This window comes from Callithrix jacchus, chromosome 22 (genome assembly GCF_049354715.1).
Source record: "Callithrix jacchus isolate 240 chromosome 22, calJac240_pri, whole genome shotgun sequence".
NCBI lineage: Eukaryota > Metazoa > Chordata > Mammalia > Primates > Cebidae > Callithrix > Callithrix jacchus.
Genome location: NC_133523.1, coordinates 22,523,682 through 22,538,997, shown reverse-complemented (window position 1 = coordinate 22,538,997; position 15,316 = coordinate 22,523,682). Strand labels below are relative to the sequence as shown.

Here is a 15,316-nt window from a genome sequence, read left to right as displayed (position 1 = left end):
GCATCCTCCCAAGCCTAAACCAGGAGGAAGCTGAAACTATGAATAGACCAATAACAAGGTCAGAAGTCGAGGCAGCAATTAAGAGCCTACCACACAAAAAAAGCCCAGGTCCAGACGGGTTCACAGCCGAATTCTACCAGACACACAAAGAGGAGCTGGTACCATTCCTTCTAAAACTATTTCAAACAATCCAAAAAGAGGGAATACTTCCCAAATCATTTTACGAGACCAACATCATCCTGATACCAAAACCCGGCAGAGACCCAACAAGAAAAGAAAACTTCAGGCCAATATCCATGATGAACATAGATGCAAAAATCTTCAATAAAATATTGGCAAGCCGAATGCAACAGCAAATCAAAAAACTTATTCACCATGATCAAGTAGGATTCATCCCGGGGATGCAAGGCTGGTTCAACATACGCAAGTCTATCAACGTAATTCACCACATAAACAGAACCAAAAACAAAAACCACATGATTATCTCAATTGACGCAGAGAAGGCATTTGACAAAATTCAACAGCCCTTTATGCTAAAAACCCTCAATAAACTCGGTATCGATGGAACGTATCTCAAAGTAATAAAAGCTATTTATGACAAACCAACAGCCAATATCATACTGAATGGGCAAAAACTGGAAGCATTCCCTTTGAAGTCTGGCACTAGACAAGGATGCCCTCTTTCACCACTCCTATTCAATATAGTTCTGGAAGTTCTAGCCAGAGCAATCAGGCAAGAAAAAGAAATAAAGGGTATTCAAATAGGAAAGGAGGAAGCCAAATTGTCTCTATTTGCAGACGACATGATAGTATACCTAGAAGACCCCATCACCTCAGCCCAAAAACTCCTGAAACTGATAAGCAACTTCAGCAAAGTCTCAGGATATAAAATCAATGTGCAAAAATCACAAGCATTCTTCTACACCAATAACAGACTTAAAGAAAGCCAAATCAAGAACGAACTGCCATTCGCAATTGCTACAAAAGGAATAAAATACCTTGGAATACAACTCACAAGGAACGTAAGGGACCTCTTCAAGGAGAACTACAAACCACTACTCAACGAAATCAGAGAGGACACAAACAGATGGAGAAACATTCCAGGTTCATGGTTAGGAAGAATTAACATCGTGAAAATGGCTATACTGCCCAAAGTAATTTACAGAATAAACGCTATCCCCATCAAGCTACCATTGACTTTCTTCACAGAACTGGAAAAAACCACCATGAACTTCATATGAAACCAAAAGAGAGCCCGCATAGCCAAGTCAATTCTAAGCAAAAAGAACACAGCGGGGGGCATCACACTACCGGATTTCAAACTATACTACAAGGCTACAGTAATCAAAACAGCATGGTACTGGTACCAAAACAGAGATACAAACCAATGGAACAAAACGGAGGCACCGGAGGCAACACAACATATCTACAACTATACAATCTTTGATAAACCTGACAAAAACAAGCAAGGAGGAAAGGATTCCCTGTTTAATAAATGGTGTTGGGAAAACTGGCTAGCCATGTGCAGAAAGCAGAAACTGGACCCCTTCCTGACACCTTACACTAAAATTAACTCCAGATGGATTAAAGACTTAAACATAAGACCTGGCACCATAAAAACCCTAGAAGGAAATCTAGGCAAAACTATCCAGGACATAGGAGTAGGCAAGGACTTCATGAACAAAACACCAAAAGCATTGGCAACAAAAGCCAAAATAGACAAATGGGACCTAATGAAACTCCACAGCTTCTGCACGGCAAAAGAAACAGTCACTAGAGTGGATCGGCAACCAACAGAATGGGAAAAAATTTTTGCAGTTTACCCATCTGACAAAGGGCTGATATCCAGAATTTACAAAGAACTCAAACGGATTTACAGGAAAAAAACAAACAAGCCCATTCAAAAGTGGGCAAAGGATATGAACAGACACTTTACGAAAGAAGACATATATGAGGCCAACAATCATATGAAAAAATGCTCATCGTCACTGGTCATCAGAGAGATGCAAATCAAAACCACATTGAGATACCATCTCACGCCAGTTAGAATGGCGATCATTACAAAATCTGGAGACAACAGATGCTGGAGAGGATGTGGAGAAAAAGGAACACTTTTACACTGCTGGTGGGAGTGTAAATTAGTTCAACCATTGTGGAAGACAGTGTGGCGATTCCACAAGGCCTTAGAAATAGAAATTCCATTTGACCCAGCAATCCCATTACTGGGTATATATCCAAAAGACTATAAATCGTTCTACTATAAGGACACATGTACACGAATGTTCATTGCAGCACTGTTTACAATAGCAAAGACCTGGAATCAACCCAAATGCCCATTGATAATAGACTGGATTGGAAAAATGTGGCACATATACACCATGGAATATTATGCAGCAATCAGAAATGATGAGTTTGTGTCGTTTGTAGGGACATGGATGAATCTGGAGAATGTCATCCTCAGCAAACTGACACAAGAACGGAAGATGAAACACTGCATATTCTCACTCATAGGCGGGTGATGAAAAATGAGAACACATGGACACAGAAAGGGGAGTACTAAACACTGGGGTCTATTGGGGGGAAAAGGGGAGGGCCAGTGGGAGGGGGAGGTGGGGAGGGATAGCCTGGGGAGAAATGCCAAATGTGGGTGAAGGAAAGAAGGAAAGAAAAGCACACTGCCATGTGTGTTCCTACACAACTGTCTTGCATGCTCTGCTCATGTACCCCAAAACCTAAAATCCAATAAAAAAAAAAAAAAGACATGAATAAATTTGAAGATATTTATGTCTATAAATTGAAATAATAAATATTATTAAAGTGTCATGTTATTCTAAGTAACCTATAGATTCAATAAACTTCCTATCAAAATTCCAGTGGCATTTTTTTTTCACAGTAATAAAAAACATAAATGTAAAATTTACATGAAACTATGATATACTTTAAATAGTCAAAAAAAGCATGAGGAAAGAAAAGAAGCAGAAACATAGCATACTTTATTCAATTTTTTATTTTTTTGAGACGGAGTTTCGCTCTTGCTACCCAGACTGCAGTGCAATGGCACGATCTCGGCTCACCGCAACCTCCGCCTCCTGGGTTCAAGCAATTCTCCTGCCTCAGCCTCCCGAGTAGCTGGAATTACAGGCATGCACCACCATGCCCAGCTAATTTTTTGTATATTAGTAGAGACAGAGTTTCACCTTGTGGACCAAGATAATCTCGATCTCTTGACCTTGTAATCTACCACCTCCGCCTCCCAAAGTGCTGGGATTATAGGCGTGAGCCACCATGCCCGGCACAAAAATAGCATACCTTAAAATTTCAAGACTACATTTGAAGGTTATAGAAATACAAACAAGATAAAATGTGCAGGAAAAAAAAGGCTGGGAACAGTGGCTCACACCTGCAATCCCAGCACTTTGGGAAGCTGAGGCAGACAAATTACTTGAGGGCAGGAGTTCAAGACCGGCCTGGCCAACATGGTGAAACCCCATCTCTACTAGAAATACAAAATTAGCCTGGTGTAGTGGCACACACATGTAATCCCAGCTACTCGGGAGGCTGAGGCAGAAGAAATGCTTAAACCCAGCAGGGAGAGTCGCAGTGAAATGAGATTGTGCCACTGTGATGTAGCATGGGCAACAGAGTAATGCTCTGTCTCAAAAAGAAAAAGGTAAAGAAACCACTTCTCATACGTTTCAGACATGATGCCAAAAAAATTATTAAAAAAAATTATTTAACATCAAGTTGCTCAAAATTATGCAGATATTTCTGTGTCTCAAAAAAAATTGAATAAGCATTCAGATTGCAGAGTCTCTTATATGCCATGAAGAGGACATTGGTTCTCACTGAAAACTTGAAGGAAAATTACCAAAAAAGTAAATAGAAACCTTAGAGAATTTAAAAGCATACGACAGAAAATGCTCAAATGTGAGAACAAATTTAAAAACTCAGCTTTTCCAGAAACTATTCTCTTTAAAACACAGATTCCCAAATTGCTATTCTAAGAACTGGCTTTCTCTTTGACCTTTGGACCCTCATCTGTGTCATGTGTTGTATTCACTTTTACTCTCACTCACCTGGGGGTTCATCTGCCATCTCCTCTCTTTTCATAATCAAAGGCTCCTTTTCTTGCTCCAGACAGGTGATCAGGTCTGGTTTAGAGACAGCAATACCTGTTCAATTAAAAATAACTAACATGAATCTTGCTCATATTCTTTAATTACCAATCTAGTCATGTGCTCAGTAAAGATGACGTAATAAAATAGTCCAACGTATAACAGAAATTTTTAAATATTTAAAAAAATATTCTACATTTCATTACTCATTATACTGAGTCAAAACTTGGTGTTGGCAATTAGATTTTTAGGTGTGGGCAACAATATGTCACTAAATTTCTCAAATTACCACTAATCTAGAATGAATGACACAGATCAGTTTAAAAATGTGGTAAATTCACGTCAAAATAAAACATATTAGGCCAGGCGCAGTGGCTCACGCCCGTAATCCCAGCACTTTGGGAGGCCGAGACGGGTGGATCACGAGGTCAAGAGATCAAGACAATCCTGGTCAACATGGTGAATCCCCGTCTCTACTAAAAATACAAAATATTAGCTGAGCATGGTGGCGCATGCCTGTAATCCAAGCTATTCGGGAGGCTGAGAAAGGAGAATTGCCTGAACCCAGGAGGTGTAGGTTGCGGTGAGCTGAGATCACGCCATTACACTCCAGCCTGGGTAACAAGAGCAAAACTCGATCTCTAAAGAAAAAAATAAATACATAAATAAAAATAAAACATATTGAAGAAGCTTTTTTCTATTTATATAAATCCTTAAGAGTTTCTTAAAAACGGGGACCTGAAACTCATTTATGGAAAGCATATATTACCAAAATACATTTTAGAAATAAGAGAAATAAAATATTTAGGGTATGTTAGAAACTGTGTGTTGAAATTATCCTTACCCAGGAAGACAAGGTTTCTGTAGTTTTCTAAAATCACATTTTTATATAAATTCCGCTGTGCAGTGTCCAGGCATTGCCACTCTTCCAGAGAAAATTCTATGGCCACATCCCTAAATGTCAACAGTCCCTAAAAAACACACACACGCAAACATAATCAGGTAGCCAACAGAATTTATAATTTGAAACAAGGTAAAATGAGAGAGTAACAAGAACAGGTTCTGACTTGTAGGAGTGACAGAAATTATCCAATAAAATAAATTTGAACACAGACATATTTCCTAATGTGTTCTCTAACCCTGAGAAAACAGAGTGGCACCAGAGGCACAACATCAGTGTGTATAGAATAATTTTCTAAATAATAACATATGTAATAGACCAAGTGAGGTGGCTCATGCCTGTAATCCCAGCACTTTGGGAGTCTGAGGTGGGCAGATCACCTGAGGTCAGGAGACCAGCCTGATCAACACGGAGAAACCCCATCTCTACTAAAAATAAAAAATACAAAATGTGCCACTGCACATGCCTCTAAGCCCAGCTACTCAGGAGGCTGAGACAAAATAATTGCTTGAACCCAAAAGGCGGAGGTTATGGTGAGCCGAGATCGCTCCATTGCATTTCAGCCTGGGCAGCAAAGAGTAAGATGTCATCTCAAAAACAGAAACAAAAAAAAAAACAACAACAACAACAAAATAAAAATAAATAACATATATAATTAAGGGCATAAACACAAACGTGTACCTTTTTTAGTGCTTCAGAAGTTTCCATATAGTAAAGACTACCTTGTTTAAATAAGCATTTTCTTAATAGTGTTCTGAATAGAGCTAATGGAGAACACAGGTGGAACTTCAACATTAGATGTTCTCCATATTTACTAAAAACCCCAGCTTTTCCCAACAGAAATCATGAGTTTCCACACCTTCCCTTGTCCAACAGCCACCTGAAAAATTTTTAATATTGCAGATTATAAAATAATGGTGAAAATTCTGCATGGCATATAAGAAGCCTTAATGTAGAGAAGACTGAGAGAAAGGAAATATTTTTCAGAGATTCCTATCATTAAACTTTTTAAAAGTCAAAGTTTGCAAGTATTAAATGCATGGCATTCCAGGTAGAGGAGAAAACACAGCTCTTGATTTGAGGCATGTTTAACAAAAAGTAAGTCGTTTTTTTCCTCTTTCTCTGAAAATTCTTTTCAGAAGCAATTCTCTGAACAAATCACACGTGCATCTGGAGAATATGCCTTTAAAGGTGTCAGCACCACATATTTACCTGCTACCACCACACCCACAGGCAGAAGGAACAAGACTCGCAGAAAAAGTCCACCCATTTCTGTTCTTTATACCAGAAGAGATTCAGGAACACTGAGCTGCTCCACAAAGATAAAAGTAAAAATTTCTTTTTTTTTTTTTTTTTTTGAGACGGAGACTTGCTCCATCGCCAGGCTGGAGTGCCGTGGCCAATCTCGGCTCACTGCAACCTTCGTTTCCTGGGTTTAACAGATTCTTCTGCCTCAGCCTCCCGAGTAGCTGGGACCACAGGTGTGTGCCACGACACCCAGCTAATTTTTGTATTTTTAGTAGAGACATGGTTTTACCATGTTGGCCAGGATGGTCTCGATCCCTTGACCTCGTGATCCGCCCACCTCGGCTTCCCATAGTGCTTGGATTACAGGTGTGAGCCACTGCGTCTGGCCCAAAAGTTTGTTTTTGATCCTCAGGTGCTTTCTTCTGCCATGGAAACCAGCAATTTCTTCTACAGTAATGAAAATATGGGTCACACTTTCCTGTCACTACCAAACCAAACAGAACCAGCCCTCTGACCACTCTTTAGTGCAGAGGTGAAACTTAATTCTCATGAATGTATCTTGAACCCCACATACTTGATTCTGGCCTCACCTTAGAGTCACATGATGCATTTAATTAAAACAACATGGACTGGGTGCAGTGGCTCACCATTGTAATCCCAGCACTTTGGGAGGCCAAGGCAGGTAAATCACGAGGTCAGGAGTTCGAGACCATCTGGGCCAATGTGGTGAAAACTCGTCTCTACTTAAAAAATACAAAAAAAGGGCTAAACACGGAGGCTCACGCCTGTAATTTTACCACTCTGGGAGGTCGAGAAGAGTGGATCACCTGAGGTCGGGAGTTCAAGACCAGCCTGCCCAACATGGTGAAACCCATCTTTTTAAAATATAGAAAAATACAAAAAAAGTAATTAGCTGAGTGTGGTGGTACATGCCTGCTATTTAGGAGGCTGAGGCATGAGAATTGCTTGAACCCAGGAGGTAGAAGCTGCAATGAGCTGAGATCATGCCACTGCACTCCAGCCTGGTGACAAAGCAAGATATTGTCTCAAAAAAAAAAAAAACCTTGGCCAGGCTGGACACAGTGGCACAGCCCTATAATCCCAGCACTTTGGGAGGCCAAAGTGGGCAGATCACCTGAGGTCAGGAGGTTGAGACAAACCTGGCCAACACGGTAAAACCCCCAACTCTACTAAAAATATATAAATTAGCTGCACATAATGATGTGGGCCTGTAATCTCAGCTACTTGGGAAGGCCGAGGCACAAGAATCGCTTAAAACTGGCAGGCGAATGTTGCAGTGAGCCGAGATCACACCACTGCCTGGGCGAAAGAGCTAGACTGTCTCAAAAAACAAAAAATAAAAAAGAAAACGATACCTCCTCCACCCAGGACAATAAACAGACCTGTGGATAGGATGTAAGTAGATATTTCTGCAAATTGATCATGTAATCTTAACTGAAAACCTGAGCTGGGCTGGGAATCATGAATTACACCTGTAATTCTAAAACTTTGGGAGGCTGAGGCAGGTAGATCACTTGAGGTCAGGAATTCAAGACCAACCTGGCCCACATGGTGAAACCCCATCTATACTAAATATACAAAAATTAGCCTAGCATGTTGACACATGCCCGTAACCCCAGCTACTCAGGAGGCTGAGGCACGAGAATCACTTGAACCCAGGAGGCAGAAGTGGCAGTGAGCCAAAATTGCACCACTACACCACTCCAGCCTGGACACAGAGCAAGATCCCACCTCAAAAAAAAATTAAAAAAGAAACCTGGCTGATAACCACTTAGCTAAGTATTGCCTCTAAAGCTATAATGAGCTTAAAACATACTTGGAAACTGTGGCCCCACTTTCTGTGATGTAATTCTTCAAACTTAGGAAGGGGTCATGAAGGGTTTGTTTGTTGCTCTGAGATGGAGTCTCACTCTGTCGTGCAGGCTGGTGTCCAGTGGCATGATCTCAGCTCACTGCAACCTCCACCTCCCGGGTTTAGGCAATTCTCTTGCCTCAGCCTTCTGATTTGCTGGGATTATACAGGCATCTTCCACCATCCCCGGCTAATTGTGTGTGTGTGTATGTGTGTGTGTGTGTGTGTGTGTGTATGTGTGTGTGTTTTTAGTAGAGACAGGGTTTCACCATGTTTGCCGGGCTGCTCTCAAACTCCCGACCTCTAGTGACCACGCACCTCAGCCTCCCACAGTGCTGGGATGACAGTCATAAGCCACTGTGCCCAACCATGAATGTGTAAACAAGTTCCCTATCAATGCTGATCTTGCTCTTCTTGGGCTCATGATTAGCTTAGAGAAAGCAGGCATAGCATGGAGTCCCTTACACTCAGCACTCTTGTCACAATACAAACACTTCTAGGTCAAATGAAGACTACCATTTTTCATATCATTTGCTGGCTCTTTGAAGTTTACAGGATAAACAGAAGGCAGCAACGTCCAAATAAGTCTGCATTTGGAAACCAACTTGCACATATGTACTAATGAGGCAGGGGAATAGGGTCTGGAGGAAGGGAACCTAAGACCATTTCATACCGAATTCCTATACCTAAATGGAAAAAAAAACTAACTTTCCACCTCTAAGTAACAAAAAGACCAGAGGCTATACCCTTTGCAAATCCCCACCTTTTCTGTTGGGCATACAGGAAATTGGCTGTCCAAAACCAATCAGACTGATTGTGGGGTGAGTCACCATTTGCATAAAAGTGCAACTTTGTAACTTCACCTTAGCTTCTGATTGGTTGCTTTCACAACCAATTGAATATTTGCATGAGTGTGACCTGTGTAACTTCTCTTTAGCCTCTGATTGGTTGCTTTCTGGAACCAATCAGAGCATAACAACAAGTGGCCAATGAGAAACCTCTAGTGGGTATTTGAACCGACAAAGATTCTGTGTCTGGCCCTTAAACCATTGTTCGGGCCCATTTTCACCCTGTGAAGTGTAATTTCATTTTCAATAAATCCAAGTTTTGTTCTTTTGTTGCTTCCTTCTTTCTTTGCTTTGCTGTCTGTTTTGTCCAATTCTTTGTTCAAAAGGCCCAGAACTTGGACAACTTGCAGTCAAGACCCTCTACTGGTAACATTTTGGTCAGCCAGGCAGGAGAGAAGGTAGGTGTAAAGTTTGGAACTTATTTTTTTCCTTTCCCCTTTTACATACAGGGAAGTCTCAGTCTCTCTCTCTCTCTCTCTCTCTCTCTCTCTCTCTCTCTCTCTCTCTCTTTTCCTTTCTAACTTAGCATGGACAGTGCGTAAGAACGAAGACAACTGCAAGTTTCTTGCCAGGGTTACTTTTTAATAAAACTGAAAAGTTTCCATGTGGAAGTGTCTGACTGCAACCTCAGTTTGGGTGAGGGACCTGAGTCCTTTTGTTTTTGTTTTTCTGAGTCCTACTGCTTTTGTCATTTTTCTGAGTCCTTTTCCTTTTCTCCTTTTTCAGCCTTCCAGCAGCCATTTTCTGGTAGTGAGTGAAACTGGCCAGAGCCACTCTCTGGTGTTCTCTGAAGGCCAAGGAGCACACAGGGATGGCTGTCCTGTCCAGAAGGGAGAGACTTTCTCAACTTTCCAGTTATACTCCCTGATCCCTACATGTTACACAGTTGGCAGTGGCAGCTCGACCAGGGTGAACCAACACATTTCAGGAGACTTAAACCTTCTTCTTATGCTAAAGTCTTCCCTTCCCCCACTCAACTGCCTATGGGCAAAAAAACCTACCAAGCTATGCAAAAAGATTATGTAAGTCAGAGGGTCCAGGCATGTTGCAGGTGGCCTTCGGGGTGCATGGTGGACGAGGAAGTGACTTATGAAAGGAAATGTATTATTGCCTAAGAGAATTAAAAATTTGCTTTAAGTGGGGTAAAATGTATAATATTTTTCTGCAATACTGCCTGGCCCTATTATGAGCTGCCCAGTTTAGAACAATGGGCAGTCAATGGTAGCATTAATTATGACACTATCCTGCAATTAGGCCTATTTTGCAAGAGGCAGGGCCAATGGTCAGAAATCTCATAGGTACAGACCTTCATGACCCTATACCAAAACCCAACAATCTGTGAAACTCCCAAAACCCACACGCCAAAGGCTAGTTCTAAGGCAGAAGTAGATATTGTAGATGACTTTCTTTCACAGGCCTACATGGTTTTCAGGATGAGCAACGACCATCCCTACATAGCCCCTTTACAAGTGCTCCTGAGGCTAAAACCCAGGAGCAAACACCAGGGACGCTCCTAAGGTAACCTCATACTCAGAGGGAACACTGTATTTAACTCTCTCTCCAGCCTTGCTACCCCACAGGGTAGCAGAAGCTGCGGGGCCAGTTTCAATGCAGGTCCCCTTCTCTGTAACTGACACACAACACTGTAAGAAGAAGCTAGGAAGCTATTCTGAGAATCTTAGAGAATTTGCAGATGTGCTTCAAACTGATCTCTCATGGAGAGATGTTCAATTTATTCTGGCAACCTGTTGCATCCCTTCAGAAAAGGGACATATCTTTGGAGACCACCCAGCAGAAAGTGGACAAATTATTCACCTGAAACCTTCAGGACAATCACTCAGGCCCAGAAACAGTTTCCATTATTGATCCTAATTGGAACTATAACACCACTGTGGTAATAAACAACTAGGCCAAATTTCTTGAGACTCTCCTTGGAGGAATAATAAAGGGAATAAATAAGGCAGAATTATGATAAAGCGTGCATGGTTACACAAAGGAAGAAGAAAAATTTAGCCATGTTTTATGGCAGGCTGGAAGAAGACTTTACAAAAATGTACTAATCTGCCGGGCACAGTGGCTCACGCCTGTAATCCCAGCACTTTGGAGGCTGAGGCGGGTGGATCACGAGGTCAAGAGATCGAGACCATCCTGGTCAACATGGTGAAACCCCGCCTCTACTAAAAATACAAAATAATTAGCTGGGCATGGTGGCATGTGCCTGTAATCCCAGCTACTCAGGAGGCTGAGAAAGGAGAATTGCCTAAACCCAGGAGGCAGAGGTTGCCGTGAGCTGAGATAGTGCCATTGCACTCCAGCCTGGGTAACAAGAACGGAATTCTGTCTCAAAAATAAATAAATAAATAAATAAATAAATACACACTAATCTTGTCTCTTCCTCTCCTGAAGGGAAAATATTAATGACAAAGCATTTTATTAGCCAATCTGCCCCAGGCTTTAGACATAAGCTCTGCCAGCTACAGATAAAGCCACAAACTAATCAAAATCAGCCTCTTGATACTACCTTTATTAGTGTATAATGCTTATAACCTGAAGGAAGGAAAAAAAAACAGAGCATAGAAAAACGGAAGTTAAATATATGGCAGCCGTCATTGGTGATGTGCTGAATGCCCAAAGAGCATCTAAGAGAAATCTGAAGGGCCATAAAGATAAAGCCAGCATAGGCTCTTGGTTCAAATGCAAGAAAAGTGGGTATTGGGCAAAGGGATGTACTATGCCCCTGCCAGGTCCCTGCCATCAACGCAAAGGCAACAGTCATTATCTCTGGAGAATTAACTGCCCCGTGCCACCAGGGGCAGGTCAGACAAAACTCTAGCAGTGCAAAAGGTGGAATTAGATGAAGACTGAAGGGACCCAGGGTCTTGCTCACTGCCCCTGTCCAGGAACATTGCAATTACAACTGAGGAGTCCTGGGTAACTCTGGATGTCATGGACACCAAAATTCAGTTTTTGCTTGATACAAGGGCAAATTACTCTGACCTTACTGCTTATGCAAAAAACCTTTCCTCCTGCTCCATGAGTGTTATGGGAGGGAAAGCCACAAACAAAATTTTAAACTCCTCTTTTGATTTGTCAATTTAAGAAAAAAAAATTCCAACAGTAATTTCTATGAGTACCAAGCTGCCCAATCTCCTTGCTTGGAAAAGATATCATGATTCAAATAGGGGCAATACTATAATTTCAGCATCACTCAGTGAAATTGCTAACAGTCAGAAATACAATGTCCCAGGCACATTAATAAACAACTCAACCCGATGGCATGGTATACTGGAAAACCAGGGAAGGCTAAAACCACAGTGCCAGTCAAAATACAGCTTAAAGACCAAAGACCTCTGCTATTTTCCTAATTATATATATATATATTTTAAGGACAGGGTTTCACCATGTTGGTCAGGCTGGTCTTGAACTCCCGTCCTCAGGTAATCCAACCGCCTTGGCCTCCAAAGTGCTTGAATTACAGGCGTGAGCCACCACGCTCGGCCTATTTTCCTAATTTAAAACAATATCCATATTAACCAGGGAGCAAGAAAAGGTCTAGCATCCATACTTGAGATATTACTTACCCATGGGCTCTTAAAACCCTCCCTGTAAGTCTCCCTGAAATACCCACATCCTACCTGTGTTTTTTCTTTTTTTTTGAGACAGAGTTTTGCTCTTGTTACCCAGGCTGGACTGTAATGGTGCAATCTCAGCTTACCGCAACCACCGCCTCATGGGTTCAAGCAATTCTCCTGCCTCTGCCTCCCAAGAAGCTAGGACTACAGGCACGTGCCACCATGCCCAGCTAATTTTTGTATTTTTAGTAGAGATGGGGTTTCACCTTGTTGATGAGGATGGTCTCGATCTCTTGACCTCATGATCCACCCCCGCCTCGGCCTCCCAAACTGCTGGGATTATAGGCCTGAGCCACCGCATCTTACCTGTTTTAAAGACTTTGGGGAAATACCGGTTAGTACAAGACCTGGGAATAAGTAATGAGGCTGTTATTGCCATTCATCCATTGGTGGCAGATTCATATACCTTCATGGATCAGATGCCAGGGGTGCAAAATTGTTCTCAGTCCTAGACCTATAAAATGCTTTCTTCTCTATTCCTCTCACCCCAGAGTTTCAATACCTTTTGGTTTTAAATGAGAAAATCTTAACACCAGAAAAAAACAACTGTACACTTGGACAGTGCTCCCCCTCAGGGAATTTGAGATAGCCCCTATTTCTTGCCCAAGTCTTACAGAGGGATCTGAGGGGTCTGCAACTCGAGAATGGGAGTATATTTTACTATGTGGATGACCTTCTGTGTAGCCCAACCCAAGAGCTTTCTGACCAAAATACTATAAGAACTTTGAATTTCCTGGTAGATGGGATACAAGGTGTCCAAAAAGAAGGCACAGATTATTCTCCAGTGGGTACAATATTTAGGGTATTTGTTAACACCCAGAGCCTGGAAAATGTCTCCAGAACAAGTGTAAGCCATAGGTAATCTGGGGGTCCCCAACAGCAAGCAGCGGCTTTGTTCTTGTTTGGGAATGGCCAAGTTTTGCAAAATATAGATACAAATTTTGGGACTCATAGCGAAGCCTCACTATAAAGCAGAAAGGGGGTCTGAAAATGAGCTAACAGAATAAACCCCACAAATTAGAGAAGCTTTTGTCAAGTTAAAACAGGCTCACCCAGGTTCACACTGCTGGCATTCCAGACCTAACTAAACCCGTCTCCCCATATGTAGCAAAGAAGAGGGGCATAGTTATGGAAGTGCTGGCCAAGAAATTACAATCAGAAGCCAGATGAACTGACTATTTTTCAAAGAAGTTGGGCAGAGTGACCCTGGGATAACCACGTTGCCCTCAGGCTATGGCAGCCACTGTTACGGTAGTGGAGGAAGCCACTAACATCACCCTAGGACAACCACTGGCAGTTCTAACCCCCATCAGGTAGTCAGTTTTACAGATAAGGGACACAGCTGGATGACAGGGGAAAGGTTAACCAAACACCAGGCCATGCTCCTAGGTGATCCAGATGTAACCCTTAAAACCTGGAACACACTGAATTCACTTTTATTGCTGCCCACAGGCCCAACAGCAGATCATTCCTGCAAGCAGGTCATTGCACACACATATGTTAGCTGGCCTGATTTAAAAGACCAGCCTCTCCCAGATTCTGAGAGGATGACTGGTGTACAGATAGCAGTAGTTTTGTGTCAAATGGGACATGCCAAGCTGAATATGCATAGCAAATTATAACACAATGATTGAAGCCCAGCCATTGCCCCTGCACATCAGCACAAAAGAATAAAATTAGTGCTCTTACTCTAGCACTAATATTGGGACAAGAAAAAAACCTTAACATCTATACAGATTCTAAATATGCATTCCTTATTGTTCTTGCTCACGCTGCCATCTGGAAAGAAAGGAAACTGCTAACTAGTAAACACTCCCCTATAAAGGGGAATGATATTTCTTTTTTTTTTTTTTTTTTTTTTAAATGGGGTTTCACCATGTTGGCCAGGCTGGTCTTAAACTCCTGACCTCAGGTGATCCACACACCTGGGCCTCCCAAAGTGCTAAGAAAACAGGTGTGAGACACTGCGCCCGGCCAAGGGGAATGATATTTCTTTTTTTTTTTTTGTATTTTCAGGCACTAGAATATGTCTGTTTAATGTTTCAGTTTTTATATACATACAATTCTAAAAAACAGGCAACTCTGACAATCTAAAGGCTTTTACTGAAGCTTGGTCACAAAACATGATTTACACTGGCATTAAGTGATATTTCTACAAAAAATGAAAAAGCAGAGGCAACATAAATATAAGTAGACAGTTTTTTATGGGGGCCAAGCTTGAGGATTATAATATGAAAGCAAAGATTCAAGTTGCCTGAAATCTATACTTTGTTTACCACATGTTACAAGTGGATTTGTAAAGGCAAAAAAAGGACAGAGACTGGCCCTTCTTTGGTCTGGTACAAAGTTGTCTGTCAGAAATTCTTATTTACACAAATAACATTAATTATTGATTGCATGTACATCATTAAGGTTCAGAGTGTCCAGTGTGGCAGTATTAGTTTCATTCACAGCTACTTGTAGCAATAGCAAATAGTTTCAAGAGATAAATACACAGGCCGGGCGCTGTGGCTCACACCTGTAATCCTAGCACTTTGGTGGGTGGATAACCTGAGGTCAGGAGTTCAAGACCAGTCTGGCCATCATGGTGAATCCCCATCTTTAAAAAAAAAAAAAAAAAGGATGAATACACAGTTGAAAGGGGGAAAAGGAATAATTGTGCTCTCATTTTAAAGTCTCTTCAAGTTTAACAACTAAAA

General features: G+C 41.6%; 1 protein-coding gene across 2 annotated transcripts in view; it reads right to left on the bottom strand.

Annotated features, from left to right (window-relative positions):
- Positions 1-15,316, bottom strand: part of LOC100402354 (uncharacterized) — a 33,255-nt gene that overhangs the window by 14,265 nt on the left and 3,674 nt on the right. The window contains exons 2-3 of one of the 2 annotated variants that reach the window (XM_035285526.3): positions 4,960-5,086; positions 4,077-4,172 (exon numbers count right to left, since the gene is read on the bottom strand). In XM_035285526.3, the coding sequence (XP_035141417.3) occupies positions 4,077-4,172; positions 4,960-5,086 (223 nt within the window). The remainder of the gene's footprint in view (positions 1-4,076; positions 4,173-4,959; positions 5,087-15,316) is intronic. The other variant, XM_078359875.1, reaches the window with a different exon arrangement.